Genomic DNA, 26,233 nt, shown 5'->3' on the forward strand with positions numbered 1-26,233 from the left:
GTACGAAGGATTAGGTCATGAAGAACATATTTTACTGTGAGCATTCAGTTACTACGCACCTCAATTACGGATTAAACTACTCAAAACACTTGAGGGAAGGGTTAAGTGGGGGGTTGAGGCTAAAACTGACAACTCATTTAACCCTCATGTTGTCTTCATTTACAGGCACCAAAAAATATTGTTTCCTTGTCTGAAAAAATCCAAAAATTCAGCAAACAAAATCCCCAAATTTCTGAAAATTTGCCCAACCTTCAGGAAGAAAATTCCAAGAATCCCTTAAAAGTTTCCCTTAAAAGTTTCATTTACAAAAAATCCCCCAAAGTTGGCAAGAAAATTCTTGTAAATATTTTCAAAAAATAAGTAAAAATCCATCCATTCATCCATCCTCTATACACCGCTTTAGCCTCAATAGGGTCGCGGGGGTGCTGGAGCCTATCCCAGCTTACTTGGGCAAAGGCAGGGGACACCCTGGACAGGTCGCCAGTCTGTCACAGGGCTACATATACAGACAATCACTCTCACATTCACACCTACGGACAATTTAGAACAGCCAATTAACCTCAGCATATTTTTGGACTGTGGGAGGAAGCCGGAGTGCCCGGAGAAAACCCACACATGCACAGGGAGAACATGCAAACTCCATGCAGAAAGATTCCAGGCCCAGACCGGGATTTGAACCTGGGATCTTCTTGATGCAAGGCAATAGTGCAAACCACTACTCCACTGTGCAGCCCATGAGTAAAAATCTTCCAACAAAATCCTAAAAATATCTAAAGTGATTACATGTGTATCAACAAAACTTCTAATATTTTCTTTAAGAACATTCAGAAACATTTTTAACATTTCTTTTTCCACCTTAAAAGTTTTTCAAATATTTCCCAAAATGTTGGGAGTGAAATGTTTTTGCTGACGGCCTTCTGGGGAAAAAATATTTTCACTATTTTTTGTGAAATGTTCTATAAATCAGGCATAGATAGATAGATTTCATTATTTACCGCGTGCTCATGTTCACAGTCTGCATTTTAACATCACACGCTTGAAACTCAATTTTACGATTTGTCTGATAGCACATGAAGGCATCATGACACATTTCAATGTAACGATGAAATAAATCCCGTCTGTTTTAATTACGATAGATTCTGTCGATTCATTAAGCATCTCTGTTACATGTTATCATTTAATTTGGGGTCAAATCAGAAATCCTCTACATTCGACCCGCAGATTTAATCCCAACCTCAGCATATGTCCAGTCAAGAAAATGCCTTGAGGAGGATGAACTGAGCAACCCCGGTGAGACTTGGACTTTTGTCGCCCTCTGGTGAATTTCTTCAAGTATACCAAGATCATTCATTAGCCAAGGAAAAGCAAAAATACACTAACAAATATTCAGACATTTTTTATTCATCAATATTATCACAATAAAAACACAGACTTAATATTTCGTAGAAAAAAAATCTTGACACTTGTGTAATATAAACTAATCTAGACAAAAGCAGCTAAAAAATAAACTTCTAATCATACAGAAAAAAGTAATATTTTCATGATTCTTTACATTTCCATTTAATAAGGCCTGCAATATTCCAAGTGAATACATTCAACATAAAAAAAAGAAAAGAAACACAATCACACATGTAGGTTGAATCTTTAAAACAAAGCGCTCAGAGGAGAGAAGCTCGCAGGCCTGAGACGACATTGAAATCGTTGGTAGTGTTTCGATAAACTCACGCAATAAATCCTTTGTGTTTTCTGTTAAAAGTATTAAAAATAAATATTTTTTTCCCCCAAAGGATAATGATGAAGGGCAATTTTATCTCAATAAATCTGTAAACGTGGTAAGCAACGACTGCTGTGCATCAAGAAAACAATGGCAGCAAACACTAGGAATAACAATATCACTCAAACATACATTACAGAATGAAAATATATTAAAGTATTCAAATATAAAACCTTTCCATAGACACGGTGCTTCAGACTAACTAGCAGAGTAGCTCAAAAGTTTCTCTTACGCTGGCATGGATTAGGTTTCCCAGTGCCCAACTGTGAAACCGGTTAGCGACTTTTTCCTGCTTCCAAGAACACAGCACTTAAATATTCCTGTTGCTCAAGCACAAAATACTGACACCCTACAGGCAGTCTGGAAGAGAGGAAGCATGTCCATTTCCTATCATGGCTGTGGAAGACCTACGCCAGCTGTGTTCATTCACTAGTCACTGTTACACTTTGGTCAGTCAGCATTAGTACTTTCAAGTTTCCATTGACTTGACATAGTTTTTTCTTATTTCTAAAACATCATTCCATCTCAAACATGGCTCACAAAGCTTCATTCACTAGTCCTTTACTACAAACTCCAGCAACTTTAAACGCATCAAGTCATAACAATCTTTGCATTCACCTCATTCCTCTGCCATGAGAGGGAAAATAAAAGTAGTTTTTTTTTCACAGCCCAGATCTTAAATGGTTTCAGTCATTTAGCAGCTCCTTGGCTTTCTAACAGTCATTCTGTCTCCCTGCTGTAGCTCCAGGTGTTATGCATGTGAGAGAGTACCGGGCAGAATTAGGCTTCCAGCGGCGGCCGCAGGGGAATACAGCCATCCATCTCCAGAGACTCGGGCCAGCCTTCGTACTTGTTGCTGCTCTTACTGTTCTTCATACGCTAATGGGAACAACCACAAGAAAACAACATTTACTGTCAACAAAACCGACTGGCATCCGGTTCTCACAGCATAATAGCTAATGGTATACAGAGTGCAAAATGGAAGCTTTTCCAAGCCTTATGTGATTTATCAGTTCATGCTCGTTTGAATGTGTTGCAGCAAAGGACAACTCAGAAAAAATGCTTTTCAATGTATTCTTGGAGTTATCAGATTCATAATTTCCACTTTCACAAAAGCACGTCAGAGGTTGTCATCACAGCCCCTTTTGGACTGTATTATAATGCTAAGTTGCAGAAAAACAAGTGTCCAGTGTCGACCAGGTTTATTAAGTGATCGGTTCTCTACAAAGCTCCTCACAGACTTGCACTTCTGAACAATTTCACTGAACTCTGTACACACACAAACATATTGTATATCTCAAGTAAGTGTGCACTTTATAATTACTCTACCAAGGAGGTGGTAAGTAATAAGATCTTGCATTGTCCTGGTTTATTGGTCCACTTAGACGTGACACCAGTCGAAGCTGTCCACTGACCAACATCTTGTTTTGTTTTGGGTTTTTTTTTACAAACATTTAACTCTGGCTGTGTCTATTGGAATACACACACACACACATTAATGGCGTTAGAGTTGGAAAATGTATTTTTTATATATGCAGATGACATACTGTTATTTCTCTGCACTGAAGTCCAGCTGTGCTCGTCTTTTCTCCGGCTATTGGGAAATCTGCTGTACCACTAGGAGATAGCGAGGACCCAAATAAAGGCTTTACTCTTACTACAATGGATTTAACCCTTTACGCTTCAGTGCGTCGTAGGTGTACCGCCGGCGGTACACCTACCAATTTGCATAGGAATTTCAAGAATGTCCGACGGGTGCAAACACGATTATACAAACACTATACGCCGATGGAAAGCTTAGATTCTCATGAATCCGCCGGTATAAACCACTTTCAGATGCGATTACCACACCGGGTGAGAAAAACACATTTGTCCGACAAAAACGAATATTCATCCATCCGTTCTCTATACACGGCTTCAACGCACACAGCGCGACTCACATTTCCGGGTTCATTATTACACACAGAAAAAAAGATTCCACAAAAAACGGCCATAATCCAACCTTTTACATCCAGATGACACAAGCCAGTAAACTATTTTGTCCAAAACATGTCCTGAAGTCGGTATAAAATCCACGAATCGGTCGTTTTCAAGGAAATGCACCTCGCGATGTGCGTCCAATATTCCCTGTATTTTTCGTAATTTTTTTTATTTAAAAATAGAATATTAGCGATTTTTTGTACTGAAAACGGCTGGAATTGACTGAAGCTTAAAGGGTTAAATATTGGGGAGATCCATATTTCCTACCAACTGGAATAGCCAGTTAAGCTGAATTACTCTGCTTAAACATGTTAAACTGCATTTACTTCCAATTTCCTGGATAGCTGTCATCCAAATAAATACACTCCCTAGAATTTGCATCACATACAAATGATACCAAACACCATAACAAGCAGGGATTTCAAGATTTGCATAAAATCATGTCGGAATCAATGTGAAAGAATAGACTTAGAAAACTCAAACTGTGAGTAGTAAATGTAGGATTTGTGGTTCCAAATTATGATTGAAAAACAACTACAGTTACCAGGTATTTTTAAGCAACATTCACGGTACATGAAGTAGTGCTAAAACATGGCTGTGACTGTTCTGGTATAAAGTGTAAGCAGCATGCTGACACCTGTGTGCATTTAATGTGGCTAATCAAACATCATGCCTAATTTGCTTTCCCATTGAGCTTAATCTCCTACATGGTGTGGTTGGTGCAGAGTATCAAACCATCTGTTTCAAATTTGCTTAATATTATTCTACAGCTCCTTCCATTTGAAAGGCTCACACATGTTTGCCAAAGAGACACAAATGGGTTTTTCTCTGTCTGGAACCACGGCACAGATTTTACTGGAGAGGATTATGCTTAAAAGGTTTTGCCACTTTGGGATCCAAATCATCCCCAAAGGGTAAAGTCCACATGCCCATTAACATTTCATTATTATTGTATAATCTAGAGAACGATGGTTCATGTTTGTGCTGTTTGCTTGTCTGCTTTCATCCGTCAGTACAAATGTTTGCATAGCAAGTTGTCGATGAGTCATTAGGTGCATCACCTTTGCAAAGTTACACCGACAAACCAGATGTGAGCCTCAGTTTCACACAGTGTCACAGTTTCCAAATTCAATCAAAGTTTGGAACCAACAACAGCTACCACAGTGTTGCAGAAGATTTGGATAAGATAGCACCGTTTGTTTTTTGTCTGCAAATTATCCGTTTTAGCAACAATGCTCATCCTCCTGTATGCTGAAGTTCCACCAAAACAATTCCCCTGTCATTATTTTTGTAGGGCATCATTACCACATCCTGGGCTTAGACAGGTAGAGAGTGACTGGTTTAATGAAATTCAACCAAACCAGAGCATTTTTCCCTATTGAAGTATGAATATGAGGTGCAGCTAAACCATTCTCCAGCGCTGTGGAGATTCATTCGTGTTTCATAATGTCACTGAAAACAACAAATCTGATTCATATTGTCCGGTGAGTCATTCTGCAGTACACTTAATACGACTACACTAGCAGGATATGTTCTACCAGAGATCATCACCTCACCCTCTGTTGAGTATTTTTAGTATTAGTGACATACCTGCTCAAAGGGGCTCTTATTTTCAATACCCTTGGCTCCAACGAACACCCAGCTGTCTCTGAAGGCCAGTTCCTTCACTGCTGTGCTCCCGAGCTCCTCAAACAGTCGTCGAGACTCATCGTTCATTCTGCCACCAAAACAATAATTACAACTCGATCAGTATATTTCTAAGCAGGAAATGTCTTTAGAATCTGGCATAGAATGTGCACTTTTACAATTTAAAAAAAACTTCACTGTATCCTACTTGTTGAATGAGAGACGTTTACATTAAAATGATTTTTAAAAGTATGTGTAAACAGCCTGAAGTCCACTTTGTTGTCTTAGCGCTTGTACTCTGCGCAATGACAAAGCTGAATCTAATCTATTCATTTGACTGATTGTTATACAAGTGAAGTTTACATTGTTGGCTGGAATTTGGCTCCGCTGCTGTTTAGCTACTTAAAATACAAGCACCGCATTCAACACAATATTTGTGACACATTAACAAGAGTTACAACATGAAATATCCTCACGTTTAGCGGACAATCTCTGTGTTAAAACTGCTTTTTGTGCAAGTAAAAAGTGAGGAGTGCTGAAATGCAACAAACGGTGGATTCTTACTTTGTAGCTGCATCATCAAAAGAGGCCACGAACACTAGGGTGCCTTCATGAAGCGGCCGTAGAAACTTCAACAGGTCCGAAACATCTAAAAACATACATCAAATGAGCTATGAATTGTGGTTTATGACTGCCAAGCTACGTATATCTACCACCAGATGTGAAATTCATACCAAACATTAATGTCTGGTTCTCATTACCTCCTGCCCACATATCAAAGGTTTTTGTCTCCATGAGCTCGCCTGTCACCCCTGGAGCAAGGAAACATCAGTTAGATGTTAAAATACCACAATTGAAAGTTGAAAATGTAATAAAGCACAGTCTGTCAATAGCTAAAGGATGACACTCTTACCATTTACTAAAGCTATGTTAAGTCCCCTGCCAACATTGTTCTTCACACTGCTCAACAACCTGGTAGAAAAAAAATCACAAGCTTCAGACATATGCAATAATTTACACACTTGTTCACATCATCTGACATTTGACACACAGCACATACAAAAAGGTCAAAGACTACAGAAAAAACCAAAGAGATGAGGGGCCAGCAGACTGAAACAATACTTGCATTCAACTCCCAACACAGACTTGGAGGCCTGGTTATGAAAGCACAGAGGGAAAAAAAAAACAGAACAGAGTGTGAAACAGAAAGCAAACAAACAAACACAAACCAGGGGAGACAAGGACCAGAGACAAAAGACAGGAAATGGTAAGCACTGTATCTCACATCTTATCCTCCAAACAGATTTTGGGGCCGATGACATTGGCAGCGCCAGACACCAGGCGGAAAGCTAAATGCTTTGAGGGACAAGGGGCTGAAAGTCCACATTTATACTTTCGAGGCCGAGGTTCTAAAGAACATGATACATTAATAAGGGGTGATAAAGATACAACATAATCAGTCATAATCATGTGGTATGATTTCCTGCTACTTACCAGGTGTTGGTTCCTCATTTGTGCCTGAAAACATAAACAGGTTTCATATCAGGGAAAATTTATTTGCGGATTTCATTCACAGATGTCCATCAAACACGGAATAAGTTCAAACTCCCACTTACGTTTTACACACTTAAGACACTTTTACACAAACACTTTTACAAACTATGCATTTTGTACTTTGTGTTCCACGATATTTCTATATTACGACCAACATCTGTGTGTACATGCCACTACCTTTGTTTACTGTATTGTACGAATGAATAAAGTAAATCTTATCTGATAACTTGCATGTGGGGTTCTTAGCTACAAACATCTCCCATCAATTAGTTTGTGTCTAGTTTCTAGAATGTCAAAAAATGGTTGAAAATGGTGATTTTTCAGAGCCTGTGGCGATTGCTCTCCAGGTGCTTGTGTTGATATATACACACATATATACAGTCAAGACCGAAATTATTCATACCTCTAGCAAATTTTGACTTAAAGTTACTTTTATTCAACCAGCAAGTTTTGTTTTTTTTTTTATTGGAAAAGACACAGGTGTTTCCAAAAAGATAATAAGATGATATGCAAGAGGCATCATTGTGGGAAAAAATCATTTCTAAGCTTTTATTTACATTTAAAAGGAACTTTAAGTCAAAATTTTTGAATAATTTTGGGCTTGACTGTATATAATCACAACACCACCACACTCCAACATGTGCCAAGCTAGAACCGTAAACTTTTACTCAAACTGTCAATAAATGAGTTCAACTACCTGTCTTACCGCTAAAGAAATATTGCACTAAGGCACTTTCTCGTCCGAATAATGCGCTCGCCAGCAGCCAGGTGAGTCCCACCAAAAGCATAACAGCCACGACTCGCAGGGGGCCTGTCAGGGGAAACCAGCAGGTCAGGAAAAAGTCATAAACCGACAAGTTCCTGCTGACAGAAACAATTCCCACATACCTGTTAACCTCATGATTCACCGCCTGGCAGACCTGTACAGGGAGAAAACAATGCAGCTTAGACAGGATGCAAGTCACAGTTTTACAGAGGGTCTTGTTTTGTCAGAAATTTTATCCAATTTTCCAGTTACTTTGACAAAAGTAATTATAAAATGGAAAGGACAAGCAAAAAAAGGACAACAACAGAGTGTTTGTTTTTATGTTTTCAATTAAGACACTATTGTGCAGAAAGGTAACTTTAAAACACTGAAATGAAAAGTGTAAGTATAATATGAGCAACACCATTAAAAAATTGCCATCCAATTAATTAGAGGTCAATACAGCTTATATGACATTTTCACCAGAAACTTTACCCTCTTTACAGTGGCCAAGCAAGATGGCACTGCAGAGATGACGTTTTAAGCTTATGACATGAACCTGAGCCACAGCAAAGACAAAGCAATGAAGAATAAGTCCAGAACAGCATTATTATTCGCTTATATCTGCACTTAAACTTAAGAAATGTCACGTCTTACCCACTTGGTCCACGTTTAAGGCGAGTATCGCCTCGTCACCTCGCCTTTCTGTGATGAAGCGGTCGGTAATGAGGAGCTGTTGCGCTTGTCACCCCGGACTTTTACTATTTATGTCGCGGTTTCCTCATTGAAGCGCTGCTAATAAAAAAACAAGCTTTCGGTAATTAGGCAGGCTGCAGTCAGTATGCTCAGTCGAACTTTTATTACAGCGCTTTCGACAAGCATGGAAAAAATGATGTTAGGTTTATCTCATTTGTCTTCCGGAAATACATTCCCAGCCCAAACCAGTGAGCACAGAGTCTGCGCAGAGAGAACCACGTGACCAAATTTAAGCGAGACAGGAGCCAGGATCCCCCTAGTGGCGCTGGCGGGAAGTGCAGCAGTTTGTGGCACATTTCAGGGAGTCTGTGGCACTTCGCTGGCAGTTTGTGGTTTTAACTTTGTGCCTGCACCTTTATGGCAGTTTGTGGCAGCAAGTGGTGCCTTGGTGGCAGTTTGTGGCATTTCAGTGGAAGTTTGTGGCACCCTGGTGATAACCTGTGGCACTTCACTGGCAGTCTGTTTCAGTTTGTGGCACCTCAATAGCAATCTTTAGCACCCTGGTGCACCTCTGTGGCACTTTTTGGTACTCCCTCTGCAGTGTTGGGCCACAAGATGTCACAGGAGTGCATTTGGCTGGTGGTCAGACACTGGCATAACTGGTGTAAGTACATAATAGGTAAACTCAAAGGAAGAAAGAAATGAAGGGCAAAATGCATCTGGTGGCTTTTAACATTTAAAAGGTATAACTCTAAACCTCTACACTGACCTCAACACATGGTATGAAGTACTTAACATCTTACTATGAAGACCATTTAACTAGTGTCAGGTGATACTATGCACAGTGATGTAATTAAAAAATGAAAAGCAAATCTGTAAATAAAGATGTAATTCATGCAGGCAGGTTCTATTACGGTATGTATTCAGTAGCTTACAAACCACCAAACTGTTTAGTCAGTGAAGCTGTGTTTATGCAATTATAATAGAATAACAGAATTTCACTGTAATAATAGTGAATAATGACACAGAGGATTTCTGCATTTTTTGAAATGGATGATAGTGTTACTCCATTGGTGGGAGAAATTACATAAAATAAATGTAAAACAAAACAAAAACCAGAACATTTGTTTAACATTCATCCTGGGTGCTGAATAGGCTATCTATTTTTTTTTTACATAATTGTAATACATAATTAATTACATACTAATTTCTCACCTTAAACTGTCACAAAGCCCAACTGAAAATGTAAAATCAATACATAAATCTGTACAGAGCACAAAAAGAAAATAGTCATTGCGCGGGCACGGCACTTCCTGCTCGTGCACGCGACTCCTGCCTCCCTCTCAAGATGGCTGCCCACAGCGCTGTTCTGTCCGTGTCCAAAATCATTAATCCTTTCTGGGGTGGACGCCTTGGAAATACGGTTAAAGTAAAGCGATACACGTTGTCATTGTTATATCGGCTGTGTATGTTGCCGTATGACTCCAAACTAAATGAATTTCGTTATTTTATCTCATCACAAGGTCAAACGGTTAACATCAGTCAGTCGAATTAGCAAGCTAACAGGCTTCCTCCACATCTACGAGCTGGTTGCATTAAAGTTTTTGCTTAAATGTTTACATCTGATGGGTGTTAAATGACTCTAAACCATCTGCATTTGTTCTGTTTTTCAGGTATTTGGAACAACTCTGACCAGCCACAGGAATAAGACACAGCTAACTGTGAGTGAATCAGACTGTCAGAATGAGTACATGTGATTTTGTCAGTTTGTCACTTTTGATACAGAATGAGCATATTGCCATTATAGTGTAACTTTATGACAAAAAATCACTGCTACTCATTAAGCTCTATATTTACAAGCTGTATGGCTTCGGATTGGGTTCTCTGTGTATTTTTTTCATTGCCAGATGGGAGTGCTGTGTATCTGTTTCCACTCTCTTGCGCTAAAAGAGGCTCTGGGTTTGACCACTGTTTGGATTTAACGTGTCCTTCTATGCAACTGTCAGACTGACTCTTGTCCTTCTGCTTTCCTTGCTGTCCATCTTCATCAACAGGGAGAAAACATAGTAAGTAGCTGACTCTTTGACACAGTTTGCTGGATTGCAATGCATCACTTCACATACAAGGAAGAATATTTTGCTAACTATGGTTGTGATGCAGATTTTTTTTTTTTAAGTATGAGAAGCAGAAGACCACTACTGTACATCACATTATCATTTCAGTCATTTCTGCTGGAATCTGCAACTACTGCACAATTAACAAACTGGTTCTTGAGTTGCAATATTAAACATTAATAATGATGTTATAACTCTAATAATATAATGCTCAGGCCTAAATGACACTATTAACGGCCTAACCTTACCCTCACTCGCTTATTTCTGTGTTGCTGTGGACCTTGCTGGTGGTTTTGCATTTATATTTTTAGCACATTGATTACAATTTGTGTGCATTGTCAAAATTAGCTACCTTTCCTACCAGTGTTGTATTTTCATTCAGCCGCAGTATGACAGCTTTCATATATTTTAGAATTGCTTGACATGGTTAGTCCACCTAAATGAACATTGTTTGTCATTAAATGGTAACTTCCTCACTGTTTACATGCAAACAACAGTGTGCAGGTATCTGAGTATTTGACACAAGAGCCCCAGTTGCAACTGCATTACTGTATAAGAATGTAAATAACAGAAATACATACAAGCAACTATGCCATGACTTCACAGGGTGATTTTCATATTGTCCAAATATTTAATTCCTAAAGCGGAAGTTCAGAAATCATTCTGAAACTTGTGGTAGCATAACCTCAGTTAGGCAAATATGTGAGTAACTGGATTCTGGTTGTTGCAAAATCACTAGTGTTGTTTTTCATGTTCAGTCAGCAGAGTTAATGAGATGTTAAATGCCAATGTTGCAGCCCCCTCCTGCAAAGTATGGAGGCAGACACACTGTGACCCTCATACCTGGAGATGGAATTGGTCCAGAGCTTCTCAATCACGTCAGAGAGGTTTTCAGGTTGGTTGGACTTGAAGTAAATCTGATTTAAAAAGCGTCGGCTACACACAGGTGACGATTCCCTCCGTTGTGCGGTTTGCCATCATGCTATAGGTTCAGCTGTGTGCCCGTGGACTTCGAGGTGGTTCATGTCAACTCTGCTTTGGAGACGGAGGAAGATATCAACAATGCCATCACTGCGATCCGCCGTAATGGAGTTGCCCTCAAAGGTGAGCAGCCACTTTTTTGTGTGTGTGTGTGCGTCACAAACAGAGCGTGAAAATCTAAAAAGCGGGACACATCTGTGAGTCGCATGTGGTTTATATTAAGATCATGATCTTATGATTTAACTGTGAAATTGCTCAACTCTCCTGATAGGTAACATAGAAACCAAACATACCATGCCGCCATCTGTCAAATCCAGGAATAATCTCTTGCGGTGAGTTTGTATGAAATATTCAGTTCCCTTGACAAACGTCCTCTTTCCTCAGTTGCCAGATTTCTTCCATAGGTTGGTCCTTTGAGCCCGTGTGACCCTTTTTGTTTTTCTTCCCCTGTCCTCCATGTGTACATCAACAGCACGAGTTTAGACCTGTACGCCAACGTGATGCACTGTCAGTCCCTCCCCGGAGTCCAGACTCGCCACCAGAACATTGACATCATGATCATCAGGGAGAACACAGAGGGAGAGTACAGCAGTCTGGAGCATGAGGTCAGACGGAACAGAAAAACAATCAGTCCCACCATCTGCTGAAACACATGCTCATGCTCCCTCCTATAAGAAAACAGTTTTAGTTTTTCTTTACTTTTTGTTCTGTTTTGAAGCGGGAGTTGGCTACTGTCCATAAATTGTCATACATCCTCCTGAGAACCAAGGAAAAATCTTTCAAAATGCAAATTGTTTTGTTATTTCCTGCCTGTTTGGACCTAAAACTACAACTCACAATTCAGAATTTGCAAAAAATATTTTTAATTTTAGATTTTACAGCGTGTCAATTGTAGCAGGCAACAGAACAACAAAAAAAACGACAACACTTTGAAATCAAAATAGGCTGACAAGGAAACATGCTGATCCATTTTGTAATTAAACTTTAAGAAACTAAAATAAATTTTAAAAAGTGTAAAATTTAAGAGGTTGAATGAAACATAGTTCTAAACAACTATTTATTTATTACATTAATTACTTTACATAAAAAATATATTAAATCGTTTTCAGGTCCATTCCAGTTAATGTGTTCCTAAACAAAAAACTTTTATGATTACCATGAGTAAAACAACTATATCTTTTTATTTGACTTAACTTTTCTCTTTTCCTGGCAGACCAGTTTTGCTGCAGTCTCCATTTTGTCTCAGTATGAAAACAAACTTCCCATTTTCCCACCAAATCACCAGATATCAGTGGAAAGGCCAGGATGTCGTCTATGGAACACATCAGGTTTTAGTAGGGTAGCTCAAATGAGTCAAAAGATAAAGAACAAAAAAACAAATGTCCAGTACAGAGGACATAAATGAATGGACTCAGTCTCAGGAGGACATCCACAATTCATTTGCAAAGTGCCAAATAACTGTGCAGAAGCTTTTTATGTGGTGGTCTGACACACTTGATCCTTATTAAAGTCACTGATGTTTGCAAGATGTGCTCAAGCAACATTAGATATGGTTTGTTAGTCACCAAAATATGAAATAGCAGCCACATTTTATACGCTTTTAGAAAAACATAACATTTGCACAAAAGGAGTGTTATTATGTCTGGACACTGAAAGAGTGTGAAGCGAAGAAATTATGTGTATTTAAAGTGTGACGATGCTTTACACACAGAAGAAGGATCTCAATCGGTTCAGAACAAAGTTACTACATTATTAACATCACCAGCTGCTTTGTAGTAGTCTGTATTACTCTAGTTTAATATCTCCGCTCTTCATTTTGTTCTTTCTAAGTCGGTTACATGCAAAGTTATTTCTTTCAAGAGTAGAAGACTATGGACTTTGCCTCTCTCTCTCTCTCTCTCTCTCTCTATATATATATATATATATATATATATATATACATATATATGAAATGTTTTTTTTTTTTTTAACTCCTTGCACTTCCTTTTACTACTTGCAGTTCTGGATTTAATGCCTTTTGCTATACTTGTCCAATGGCCATAAAATTTAATGTATTGTAAGCTGAACAGGCATTGGAAATTAGCCGTTGCTACGTATGCTGTGATGAGGTGCACTGGACAGTTAACATTAAGTTTCTTATTGGTCTTTCTGGCCTTGTTTTAACTCTATTGAACTCCAGTGATTATTCATTTGTCAATCTCCCCACTGTCTTCTTTAGAATGTGCCCGGTGTAGTGGAGAGTCTGAAGATCATCACCAGGAACAATTCCCTCAGGATCGCTGAGTATGCCTTCCGACTGGCCAGGGAGAAAGGTCGCCGTCGAGTCACTGCCGTACACAAGGCTAACATCATGTAAGTCACTGTGAGAGTAAAGTATCCTGTCGTAGCAGTTTGGCCTTCTGTCTTACATAATATAGTGAGTTTCTATCTGCTAGAAATGTTGAGTGTGGCATTTCTGTTTCCACAGGAAGCTTGGTGATGGCTTGTTTCTGCAGTGTTGCAGAGAAGTGGCCTCGGGTTACCCAGACATCACCTTTGACAGCATGATTGTGGACAACACCACCATGCAGGTGAGAATTGATAATGAGTTGTTGCTTTTGATGAAGAAAATAGCACAGCTTTTGCTACAGATACCTTCTAGTGTCACTCCTTCATTCCATTTCCCACAGTTATCCACTATTCTTTTATCTTTTATTTGTTGCTGTCTATAATACCCTCCTATTACCTTTTACTGTCTACCAGACCTCTTGATTCAATTACCTTTTGTTCTTTAGTGTATTACCCTCTGTTACTGATTAGTAACCATATGCAAATTAACCACTATTCACCCTTCTGTTTACATACGGCCCTCTGACCATCCCTATAAAATGTGGACTTCGCAAATGTTCTCGGTCGGCTTACCTTCACAGACTCGTACTCTGATGCCAGAATACCAATGAACACCCCGCTGCAGCAAACTTCCAAGGACTAAGAGTGAAATTTCTTCAGCACTTTGTAAATGTTGGATCTAAATTATTTACCTTCCACTGTTTGTTTGTGTTTGTAGCTGGTGTCCAAACCTCAGCAGTTTGATGTGATGGTGATGCCTAATCTGTATGGGAATGTGGTTAGCAATGTGTGCGCTGGCCTGGTGGGAGGGCCTGGCCTTGTTCCTGGAGCCAATTATGGCCGTGACTATGCTGTTTTTGAAACGGTGAGTGTTTGGAAATGAGCCGTGTGTGTAAGACGCTGTTCCGTCTAAATTCTGAAGGGTGAAAATTGCACTAATCGTGTCCATTTGATACATTGTAATTTTGCCTGTTTCTTTTCCCAATTTCAGGCCACGAGGAACACGGGAAAAAGCATTGCAGAAAAGAACATTGCAAACCCCACTGCTATGCTGCTAGCCGGCTGCATGATGCTGGATCACCTTAAGTAAGTTTTTCCAGATAAAATAATATTACATACTTTCGTGCACTTTCATCTGAAACCTAATCTTGCAACTGTGATACACGAATAAAATGAATTCTCCTATACTTCTCCAGGCTTCACGATTACGCAAGTTCAATCCGGAATGCGGTCTTCACCACAATGAACGAAAACAGGGTGAGTCCTCTGTCACCGATAGGCTCTTCCTCTCACCTGTCACGCTACTGTAAAGCTGCCAGGCCATCAAAGTGAGACACAGGGTTAGAGCCCCTGGTGGCAGGTCTGGCATGCTTCCTAGAGGGCATCACAATGCATTCACACAAAGCAGCATTGTGTCCCTTTACTGCCTCAAAGCGCTGATGAAGTTCTACACTGTACGGTATCTGATCTTGCGCTGTGTACATTGGCATTAAATACAGTCCTTGAGTTCATTTAAAAACCTGATCTGCCCGTCATCTACAGCTGCAGGCTGGTGGCAGCTTTGGATCGTTCTTTTGAGCGACGATATGTGATAATTTATTGCTCCCAGTAGAAAACTGACTACTTAAATACACAGAGCAACTTTGCAGATGCAGTTTATCTCAGGAGGCTCATTCCAAAATGCTAAAATTGCAAATTTTTCACTTTTTTTGTCTTGCAGTTGCACACAGCTGATCTCGGGGGCCAGGGCACCACATCAGAGGTGGTTCAGTCTGTCATGAGGATCATTCAGAGTAAAGGACAGCTCACTGCAGAGCTCTGAACAACCACACGGTTATCGGTGGAGTGAGTTTAAACAGGTGTCTGCACCCGGTACAGGTGTACAGGATGTAGGAGATGTCCATGCATGTCTGCTGCCATAAGGTCCTTTTTTTTTGTTCACACGGCCTACTGACCCGGGAACTGTACCAACAGCCTTTTATCCACACCTGTGTGTTTCACGCATAGTAATGCCCCATAAAAACACTCAATTTGTTTACTTTTGATAAAGTTCCATTATCACTCTTGCTACAGAAATGGTGAGGTTCATACAGTTAAAAATCCACATCCTTGCAATTAGAAAATCTGATTTCCAGTTTGTCACCAAACACACGTTGAGGTGAAAAATACTGATCATATGCAAATCTGGGCATGCATTGACGTCAACATTCTTCACTGTGGGTTATTTATTTTTCAGATTCTGATTTTGATACAGCCTTTCAGTCAACTAAAATGTGCAATGTTTGTTTAACTGCTTAACTTTGTTTGTCATACTGTAACTTAAACATTAAGCTGCCTTGTAGATGCTGTTATGTCCTGAACATTCACATCATGTTAAGTGTACTTCTCTGTTGTCAGATCAGGGGTACATCAGGTAATTTCTGCCAAAGCTGGACAATATCACACGGTTAGACTGTTGTCTTTAAGTCTTAACCCGGCAAGTGCTCTTAAAGGCTGCTACGGAAAAACGGTTACATTGTGTTTGTTGGCGGGCACTTATACTGTATATCATATTATCAATAAAGGAATAATCTACTTCAAATGTTGAAGCATGATTGAAGTCATTTTTAAAGCTAAAGTACATTGATTTAGAAATTATATCTGGTACACAGAGTTTATTGGATATAATTAGCTGAAATGAATGTGCTCCAATGAAACAGTCCGAGAACAAATCCTTCCTCTTTGAATATCTTTGAAACTGAGATTGAAGTTTGCGGTGTTGTTAAATTGCTTTGCACCATGCTGACAGATGCTACTAATTACAGTTGGCTTAGTGAGCATTAGTTTTAGCGAGGTCCATCAACTAAACTAGCAATTTGAGAGCGTAGATCCGTTCTAAATAAGAAAACCTTATTGCTGAGATCAGTTATTTCGATTCATTGCTTCAAAGAAAAGCTCTGCTCTGGGCCTCCTGCTGGGGATAAAGATTATTTAGCTCCAAATAAGATAAAGCTCACTGATCCTTCCGTTTGTTTTACAATTTCATGCTCCATCAACATATTTCCGACAACATTGGATGACAAGCTGCTCTTTTACATTTCAACACTAGGTGGCAACACCACTTTCTGGAACTGCAAAAACATTCCCAGCTGCAAGTGCATGTGCTCCTTTAAATACTCTGTATAGAAAGGAAAAAATGCAGAAAATACAGCATGTGCTCTTGTTATATCATTATGTTCCTCCTGCATTGCATAATAGCTGCAGGGGAATTGTGAATGCAGGAATCTCTGGCAGCCAGACTGCTCCACGTAATTGAAAACATTAAGATAATTCTTGTGTTCTTTTTGGGTGATTTCTAGGAATCAGACTCTTGGCCTCAGACTGTGGGTTTATAAGACAAACGTGAAGTATTTTGGCTTTGCCGTCCGTTCAAATTATCCCAATTTAGCATGAAACCAGATCATTTATTATATTTTCACCAGGCAAGTGAGTAATTATTGCTTCATCTAATTGCGTAAAATGCTCCCACCATGCATAAATTGTCTGGCCCCTCGGATAAAGCAGGGGGAGTGGATGGATGTATAGCGGTGCGTCAATCAGCACTAACTTTCTGCTCACATTTATTGTCCAAATCATCACAGTCTGCCGCTCTTAGTCAATGAGGCACATGTCACTGTAACAATGCTAACAATTTATCATCTGTCCCGCTCTGTGGGAACGTTGCAGACTGTTCCTGTTTGTACATTTGCATACTGAATGGAGAAATCTTTTGGGGTGAGGTCCAATCTTTTTTTACACGTACACGTTTTAGGGAATCAACAATCACCGGCATTCATTCAACCTTTATTTAAATTTGGAGTACGTTAAGGCCTCCTTTGCTGTAACAGAAAACATTTAAGCACAGAAATAAGAAACTTGGGCAACAATATTAGTATGAAAAAGTTGGCAAAACAGTGAAATTATAACCCTAACTCTAAAGCAAGAGCAGCCGCAACCGAAATGAGGTCAAATTAAAACCCTAAATTGCCCTGAGGATGAAAACGGAGCTTCAGATTGTTCTGCAGGTTATTTCAGGTTGCAGGTGCACACCGAGAGTAGAACTGGATTTTCCATGCCAAATAAAAACAGCCAACACCTGCAGCGTAATCCACCCATTCGAGCGTGTTTGGTAAGAGCCCACAATAAAAGACAGCAATGAAGGTATGTAAGGGAGTAAGAAAAAACGAAACACTGCAGGCCTTATAAATAAATGAAACCCAGATAGTGAGGGCCACCCAGCCTCAGCGTATACAGCTCACACTGATGAGCACTGTAATTGTTACCAGTAATAAATATTAACGCAGCGTTTTAAACAGTGTCCAAGAGCTTAAGAGTCGCCGCTGATGCATGCACGTGTAAAATGTCACCATGATAACGACCAAAAGTAAGACCTCAATAAGTGCTTTTCTACAAAGCAATGAGAAATGTGATTTAACCCTTCTGTTGTCCTCATTTATGGGCACCAAAAAATATTGTTTCCTTGACTGGAAAAAAAAAATCCAAAAATTCAGCAAAAAAAATTCCCCAAATTTTGGAAAATTTGCAAAACCTTCAGGAAGAAAAGTCCAACAATTCCTTGAAAGTTTATCTTAAAGGTTTCATTTGAAAAAAAAAAATTCCCCAAGTTTGGCAAGAAAATTCTTGTAAATATTTTCAAAAAATGAGTAAAAATCTTCCAAAAAAATCCTAAAAATATCTAAAGTGATTCCATATATATCAGTAAAATTTCGAATATTTTCTTTACGAACATTCACCAAAAAATCAACCAAAATCCAGCGAGTTTCGCTGGATTTTGGTTGATTTTTTGGTGAATGTTCTTAAAGAAACATTTTTAACATTTCTTTTTTTCCACCAAAAAATGTTCAACGATTTTCCAAAAATGTTGAAAATGTGAACATCAGAAGTTTCACTGTAAAAATATAGATTTCCACATTTTCAAACTCTGAACCGGGTCAATTTTGACCCGCAGGACGACACGAGGGTTAATCCTGTAAATGAACCAATTTTTTGTTATAGTTTAGTCACCAGTTTGGACACCTCATGTTTAAAAGTCTCTTCAATCCAGATTCCAAGATATTTATGTAGATATATGCACCAATGGCCCTGTGTGACACCTCTTCATAAATTCTGATTTAACATTTCCACTAGCCACACACTGCCGTCTGTCCTTGAAGTGACTGTAAAACTATTTAAAAGCATTTCAATTAAAACCAACACTGTAGTCTTTTTAAAAGCAACGCATGATTGACTGCATCAAGTAGTGTGGAAAGATTAAAAAAAAGCTGCACAGATCAATAAAAATCGATAAAAATAAGCTGTATGCAATCATACAGCGTGTGAAATATGCAGGAAATTGCTGTGTGTACTTTAGCTTCTGCCAGTTGGCTGTCTGTGACTGTTTTACTGCCTCTTCACTCATGTCAGTCTCTCGCTCCGCAGAGACAGCAGATTGGCTCCGAAACATTCATTTTCAATCTTTCTTTGTGTTTTATTCTGTGTAAGAGGTTCCCTACTCCAGACCAGCTTTTTCTAATCATCTTATTCCACTCAAGCTGTTTGCCTCAGCAGAACCTCACATCACTTCTAATCACTGCATATAAACCACTCGCTCTCCCCTCCTCGTCACCCCGCTCACCTCTGGGTCTCCTCGCTGAGATGCTCCGTCCCCTCTGAGCCTCAGTGGGAGTCCGGCCAGGAGGCAGGTGGTCAGGCGTTTTGGGAAAGTGGGAGATGTTGCAACAAACTACCGGCCACTTGACCTCTGTGGGCCACTGTTCAGTCCTTGCATAACCCGAAACCTGCTGTGTGTTTTCTGCTGCAACAGCGCCGGATTACAAAAGAAAGCTCCCCTCACCCTCGGTGTTATCTGCCCATGCAAATAGTTTTGGTTTTATGTACCCAGTGTTACAGAAGTCTGTCTGAGATTTGTGCAGCCGATCCAGTACAACTGAGGTGTGTGGAATTTTGTTTGCAATGCTCACCGCGTTGAAAAATCACAGATGGAAAATTCAGCCCAATCCAAAAACAGTGTCCCTGATAGCCCGGATAATCACAGAGCTCAAAATAATCCACATGAAAACAATCACAGCATGTAATTATTCAGGGCAATGGGGTCTCTGTAAAGAAAAAAAACTTTTTGATATTCTGAGCAACACAAACCCATTTTTTTCCACCTCTATTGTCTTAGTCTAGAAGCAAATACACAAAGATCTCAAAACTGAGCTGAACATATCAACCCAAACAAAATGAAAGATTTCCATTAGATTTATATATTTTTGTTTTCATACTTGCCACTTAAAGGAAGATAAATGTTCCCTCTGCAGTCATTTGTCAGTTTGTTTGGCACACGTCGCTAAAACAAATGCAGTCCAATTAACTAATGAAGGTTGCGAAGATTTTGTTGAAACGGTTTCAGAGAAATGCTAATTTCACTCTATGATCTCTTTGAGTTTGCACTTTGTGTTGCTGCTAAACTGTTCTACATTAATCAGAGATTTGTTTTTGTGAACTGAGCATTAAAGTCTTTGTGAAGTTGTGTTAAACTGCATCAGTGTGGGAAGATCCTTCATGTAAGTAAAATTTGTACAAATGCTCCATTCCAAGCAAAAACCCTGCATGAAAAATCCTGCTTGGTAAAATTACAAAGGTTCTAGCAGTTAAATGTAGATAAAGTGTTAAAATAAAAGCACTGCCGGGTCCCTCTGACTGATATATTCTTATATACAGTAGGACATCGTGGATTATGAAGCCTTGGTGTGCTACAGCCTGTTAGTGTTGCAGCTGCTTGAAGTTGAACCAGTTCAAATTACTTTACAGGGACAGTAGATAAATACGGAGGCTCATGAGATAAAAAAAAAGGGAGGCAAGAAAGAAAAACAAACTTCTGATACAAAAATCTGTTTTCAGTTTCTAGACTGCTCCTCTAACCTTTGATTTTTTGGTAAGATACTGGGTCATTTATGGACGTGAAACCACATGCGATGCTTAAACTGAAAGATCATTATTTGGTGGAGCTCGTAGGAAGTCATGGATATTTGAAATGTGACTCAAACTACGCACTGAAAGCACCAAAGACAGAGCTTGCAATCCACCGATGGAACAATGTGCTGTTGTAAGAGCTTGTTATGTTATCACATGCGTAAAATCTTCATTTTAATAGTAACTAAAATAGCCAAACAAATATAGTAGGGTAGCCAGGAAACACTCATGCAAAATACAAGTGCTTATAAGTTAAATACAATTCTTGAGGAAATATAATTAGTTATTTTGCATTCACAGCTAGAAGGTCCCCGGTTTGAGTCCCAGCCTCTGATCTTTCTGCATGGAGTTTGCATGCTCTCCCTGTGCATCTGTGGGTTTTCTCCGAGTTCTCTGGTTTCCACCCACAATCCAAAAACATGCTGAAGTTAATCGGTGATTCTAAATAGTTTGAATGTGAGTGCGCTTGTCTGTCTCTACGTGTAGCCCTGTGATAACCTGGTGACCTGTCCAAGCTGTCCCCTGACTTCACCCATGGGTTCCAGCTCCCTCTGCGACCCTAATGAGGATCACATGGTGTATAGATAACTCCATCTGCCCCTCCTGTCTGGTTTCTCGTGGCACACTGACCATCCAGGCTGATAGAGAGAAACTCTGTGAACTTACATAATTTAATTTCCCAAACAGCATTCCCAAACTTTCTTATAATCACGTACACTCAGGCAGACGTGTTTCATCTTTACAGCACTCACTGAACGTCCAGCTCCTGGCTTATTTACCAGCTTATGACCCCTTTTTTTCTTAATTCGCTTCATCTCCTCCCCTTTCTCCTTCATTCCTTCTCTTTTTCATGTCTCTTTTAAGCACTATGTGTAATATTTTTATCTGGCTCTGAAAGATAACCTGAAAAGTGGAGTCAGGCCATGAGATGTGATGCTGACCTTAAAGCCTGTGTCTTTATTTTTAACCCTAATGGTGCCCCAGTTTCGGATCCTTTTGAGGGTGCTTCATCTATTTCTTTCTCTCTGGAACAACCATTTCCTAAAATCTTAATCGAATCACAAGCACTACTTCCTTAATCATTAACCTTATACAACCTAAACTTGTAGACTTTCACTATGCAGTCTTGCTTTGCTTTTTGTCCCAAAGAGGTACAAGTACACATATAACCTAAGATCATATAACCTAAGATCCTTTCTTTAGTGTCCATTACACGTGAACGCCCTCCTTCTATCTGCGTCTCTTTCATGTTGATCAGCTCTGCTATATTGCAGGTGATCGTAATCAATCAACGGGCCTCTGATCATTCACTGCCGAGCACAGCTGCATCCAGTCAGCCGGCTCTGCTCTCCCTTAATGGGCCTGGGTTTTTTTTTTTTTTCCTCTAACAGTTACGGCTTAGCTACATTAAGCTACGTCAGCGGTCAGCTATTCTCTTTTACTTGGGCCTGACTGCATGTGTGTTTTGGCCTCTTTGTGTGTGTTTTCTCCAGAATGACTTCCAGTGTCAGGAGTGGTCAGGAGAAGTTAATTCTGATGTTTGCTTGGCAGAAATGGGTGCAGCAGAGAGGACGTTCTTGAAGGATGGCATGCGGAGGAATGGAGGGGAGAGGGAGTGGTTGTAGCTGGAGGAAGTGGGCAGAAGAACAATCTGATGTATGACTCATACTCATAACCGGAGAGTTCACCGGGCAGTTGGTTGTCGAAACACTTTATCAGCAGTGAATTTTTCAAAATGAAAGGAGTCAAATAAATCATGACACAACGGCCTACCTCTTTATCAGGAGCTGCACACTGATATTTTTGAGTTGGTTTAATCACCACCTACTGAGATTATAAAGCGCTTAACACTGCAGCTCCGCTAAACGTCTTCTCCATCAGAACATGCCTATTTGTCTACTTTGGGTTGTCCCCCTCTGATTGCTGGTCTACCTGCAGAGCGTTCATCTCTACAGCTGCTGGAGTTTTATGACCTTGCATCATTACACCTCCAGTGCTTGAACCTGGGTCATGAAATCCAACAGCCTCTCTGACTTGCCTAACTCGGCCACCCTTGTTGCCGCTCCGAGTGTTCGATACAGTAGATACCAGGGGCTCCCTATGCTGAGCTCATAGCATAAACATAGCTGCTTCTTAGAAAAGAAGCACACATGCTTATGCAACTGCTTTGTTCTCCTTGGGCCTCGTAAAATAAATTAGTAAATCCGTAATGCTCTCTGTTTTACCCCCAGAGAGGAAACCGGAGGCTCCAGGCATGCTTAGTGCGTGTGCAAACCGGTATGTGTGTGATTTTATACATGCATCTGTCTTATTTATGTGTGCAACTCTGCATATGTTTTTACTGCAGCTGTGTTCTTAGCTTCAGGCAGAGAAACCGGTTCCACCTGTGCTCCACGAGCCGGCCCTCCTCCTGGCATTCTGACCTGTCAGAGGTCCAGTGCAGCTAAATGTTGCATGGAAAAGGGTCAGCATGTGTGTGGGGTGCTTTATTGCATTGTTTCTAAATACGATCCTGTCTGTCTTGCTCACTTTTCCTTAACTATCCCACACGATTTCTTCTCCCCCTCTGCACGGCACTGAAAGCCTCCTGGCAAAGTGACAGCGAGGGGAGCCTGTGAGCTATTTCTGTTTGGTTTTATATTTATGATAAATTAGTGGGCCTGTGTTCCTTGCTGGGTTTTCTGAGAACATCGACATGCTGCCTCTCATCAGAGAGCAAACTGCGGATTTACACTGAAGAACGAAGGGAGGAGAAGCGAAAGCACTCATTGATTGGATATTGATGCACTATTTGCGCCGTCTGAAACCCTCCGCCCTGTTTCTTTCTTTTCTGATTGCTCTATCTTTAATTTTCTTAAATGCTTTTCCGTCTGTGCCCTTGCTCAGAGTTCAGAGGGTACTGCCAGAGTTGCATTACATCAAGGCACGCATGCTGCGCTCATGGCAACCTGCATTGCATCGCCCTGATGTCATTACAACTCCGCTCCCCCCTGAAATTGGAGCGTCTTGGCACTTTGACAACTTGGCAAACCCCCCCTTTCCAGCTCTGTGTTCACCACTTCAAAAAAAAAAGAAGAAAAAAGTGTGCTCTCTCTCGGTTGCCAAAACAAAGCATATTTCCCAGTGACACTCAGGCGGTTCAGTCTAATAAATCTCCTGCACGTCACAGTCAGCGATCATCTCCTCGACCAGGCCAAGACTGTCTCCCCACCTGTTGCCAGACACATGCTATTAAGAGACTAAATATGTCAAAATAAAAGAACCATGCGACCCCTCCAAAACTCTCAAAAATGACATATGTTCTATTTACACTTTTGGTCTTGATTCCCTAAAGTCAGGTTCTTTTTTCATTGTCCAGAACTTTCACTTACCAGTAGCTGTTAAAAAAAAAACAAAACGCTTCACTGCCTCTCTTTTGGCTGTCTCATATCATGTGCCACCATTTCCTGATTTTTATCTATTTTAACCCCCTCCTTAGTCTTGAATGTCTGCACTTCTTTCCCCATTCTCCTCTCCTCAGGCATCTCTCAAGAATTTTGATGAAAACAGATTTCTGCAAATCCACCAGAAAACACAGCTTTGATTATATTTCTCCATTCACTGTGACAGCTTGGCGAGATTCTTGTCTGCGTTGCTTTTCATAAATACCCGCTCATTCCTGTAAGAAAACTAAAGGGAGGTGCGGTGACGCCAACGTTCCAAACAAGAAACAACGGGAACAATCTGTACTAATGTTAAGACAAAGGACTGCTCAATTTGTACCAGTGCAAGAACTGAAATTTCCTCTATCGCAAGAATGAGGAGGAGTGAAACTGTGGCGGGTTTGATCCTTGATGAACCAGCTGGGAGACTGCAGACAGGAAACACAGCACAATTTTAACTAGCAGCCAGAACACATCTGGCCTCGGGGCAGGCTAATTTAGTGACATACCTGATGTGACCCGCTGTAAAGCCACCTGAGACGGGCACAGATATGAAAAAACAGTCCAGCAATGCTCCAGCTTCCACCTCCTCTTTTATCTCGCCATCTCTGAATAGCTCCAGTCTTTGGGTAAATCCAGCCGGGATGAAGCGGCGAGCATCGACTGCCTCTTGAGTCAGTTGTTCTCCGTTGATGTACTGCCATTAGGCTTTAACATTTTCTCAGTTGCAAATTCATGCAGTAATGTTAAAATTGCGACAGAATCCTACCTTAATTTCTGACAGTTATCCTGCTTTTGATGGCGTGTTATCGAACAGCTGGGAGAATCAAGAAGGGATGAAGATGTGAAACCAGGTGCAGTCGTGTCTTTACGACGTTTTTCCCGCATGTGTCTTATAAACCAACAAGCAGATTTTTAAAAATCTATCACAGTGTTGGTCTTCTAAAGAAAAACACCGTTGTTATTGGCTCTGAAGATGAAGGTTAGGCTCCGGGTTTTTTCCCTCACATTCTCCTGCTGCTGCTGACCTGACATTTCTTTCAACAGTCCTTCAAGTGCACATACCTGCCTGGCCCCTTCCCCTTCCCCACTTCAAAGCTCTTTCACCAGTCTTATCCATGGCCTCCTATCATTCTGTTGCCTAATCTTAAAAAAACACAATGCACAGAGCCCAACTCAAGAGCCCAACACATGGCTCCATTTGCCAGATTTTCGATGACCTCATGCCGTAATTTCACCAAGTTGTTACACGGTCTTCACAGCTCTTGTGTTAACAGTTTAATCTGTGTATACACCTCAGCTCCTACACTAACTTCAGCAACGCAAAATCACACTTTGTACAGAGTGCTGCGTTCTGGCTCATTTCATTGCAATACAAGCCAGCAAACATTTCTTCTACACTTTCCTTACGTGCATAAATCATCGAATGATTACTCCAAAACGTGGAAGGAATCCAGACACAAGCTATGTGTTTATGTGTTTCCCTCAAAGGTGTTTTAAAGATTTGGGTTTAGGAGAGAGACAGCACAGAGGAGGGGAAAAAAAAAAACACAGGAGGGAGTCTTTCCAGGAGGCAGGTGGAATTAAAGACGCCGGGGAGAAACTAAGTGTAGAGTGACGGCAAACGGCAGCAAGTCACGGCAATCAGGTAGCCGAAGAATTGACACCTTTCATTATCCGTCAGCTCCGTGCATCAGCAGCTCATATTCCACGGAAATGTGATGCAGATATCAGCGCTAATCCCTGCTCTGTTCTCCTAACAACTCACAGCAGACACACAAAGACTGCGATCTAAATATATCTGTCAGGCACTGTGCAGAGAAACAACACGTTAAAAATTAAAAATTACTGAGAACACATCATCATTATTTTACATTATTTTCCTATTTTGTTGAAAGACATAAAAGTATTCTCTGCTTTTTGCACTGCATTGACACTCTAGCAATTATCTTTTTAGCACTACTGTGTTTATATATTCTTTTCATATATGTAAATATCTGAATATGCTTTTTTAAAA

At 40.2% G+C, this 26,233-nt stretch overlaps 2 protein-coding genes across 3 annotated transcripts; one reads left to right on the forward strand and one right to left on the reverse strand.

Annotated features, from left to right (window-relative positions):
- Nucleotides 1-1,381: 1,381 nt before the first annotated feature.
- fam3a (FAM3 metabolism regulating signaling molecule A) lies at nucleotides 1,382-8,652 on the reverse strand. 2 transcript variants are annotated; one of them, XM_022199249.2, is made up of 10 exons: nucleotides 8,337-8,652; nucleotides 7,823-7,854; nucleotides 7,632-7,745; nucleotides 6,875-6,898; nucleotides 6,666-6,789; nucleotides 6,294-6,352; nucleotides 6,142-6,192; nucleotides 5,945-6,029; nucleotides 5,345-5,471; nucleotides 1,382-2,653 (listed from the first exon to the last, which is right to left on the reverse strand). In XM_022199249.2, the coding sequence occupies exons 2-10, from the start codon at nucleotides 7,833-7,835 to the stop codon at nucleotides 2,555-2,557; spliced, it is 696 nt and encodes a 231-aa protein (XP_022054941.1). In that variant the 5' UTR covers nucleotides 7,836-7,854; nucleotides 8,337-8,652; the 3' UTR covers nucleotides 1,382-2,554. The 2 variants fall into 2 exon arrangements, with proteins under 2 accessions (XP_022054941.1, XP_022054942.1); XM_022199250.2 differs by having other exon boundaries at nucleotides 7,641-7,745; nucleotides 8,337-8,651.
- Nucleotides 8,653-9,661: 1,009 nt separating this feature from the next.
- idh3g (isocitrate dehydrogenase (NAD(+)) 3 non-catalytic subunit gamma) lies at nucleotides 9,662-16,379 on the forward strand. Its single transcript, XM_022199247.2, has 13 exons — nucleotides 9,662-9,804; nucleotides 10,049-10,096; nucleotides 10,430-10,441; nucleotides 11,287-11,384; nucleotides 11,478-11,593; nucleotides 11,742-11,802; nucleotides 11,943-12,075; nucleotides 13,689-13,822; nucleotides 13,938-14,040; nucleotides 14,517-14,663; nucleotides 14,790-14,884; nucleotides 14,995-15,055; nucleotides 15,519-16,379. Exons 1-13 carry the CDS (start codon nucleotides 9,724-9,726, stop codon nucleotides 15,618-15,620), a joined length of 1,191 nt encoding a protein of 396 aa, XP_022054939.1. The 5' UTR covers nucleotides 9,662-9,723; the 3' UTR covers nucleotides 15,621-16,379.
- Nucleotides 16,380-26,233: the final 9,854 nt, after the last annotated feature.

The sequence above is a fragment of the Acanthochromis polyacanthus genome, chromosome 6 (assembly GCF_021347895.1).
Source record: "Acanthochromis polyacanthus isolate Apoly-LR-REF ecotype Palm Island chromosome 6, KAUST_Apoly_ChrSc, whole genome shotgun sequence".
Taxonomy (NCBI): Eukaryota; Metazoa; Chordata; class Actinopteri; family Pomacentridae; genus Acanthochromis; species Acanthochromis polyacanthus.

What these genes read in the sequence shown, in the direction of transcription:
- fam3a (XM_022199249.2), bottom strand. An exon ending in TTTCTTTAGCGGTAAGACAG is followed by an intron (nt 6,899 to 7,631) that starts GTAGTTGAACTC and finishes TTATGTTTTCAG; the next exon opens with GCACAAATGAGGAACCAACA. An exon ending in ATCTGTTTGGAGGATAAGAT is followed by an intron (nt 6,353 to 6,665) that starts GTGAGATACAGT and finishes TTTTTCTACCAG; the next exon opens with GTTGTTGAGCAGTGTGAAGA.
- idh3g (XM_022199247.2), top strand. Translation starts at nt 9,724, where the DNA reads ATGGCTGCCCACAGCGCTGTTCTGTCCGTGTCCAAAATCATTAATCCT. An exon ending in GTACACAAGGCTAACATCAT is followed by an intron (nt 13,823 to 13,937) that starts GTAAGTCACTGT and finishes CTGTTTCCACAG; the next exon opens with GAAGCTTGGTGATGGCTTGT. An exon ending in TGGACAACACCACCATGCAG is followed by an intron (nt 14,041 to 14,516) that starts GTGAGAATTGAT and finishes TTGTGTTTGTAG; the next exon opens with CTGGTGTCCAAACCTCAGCA.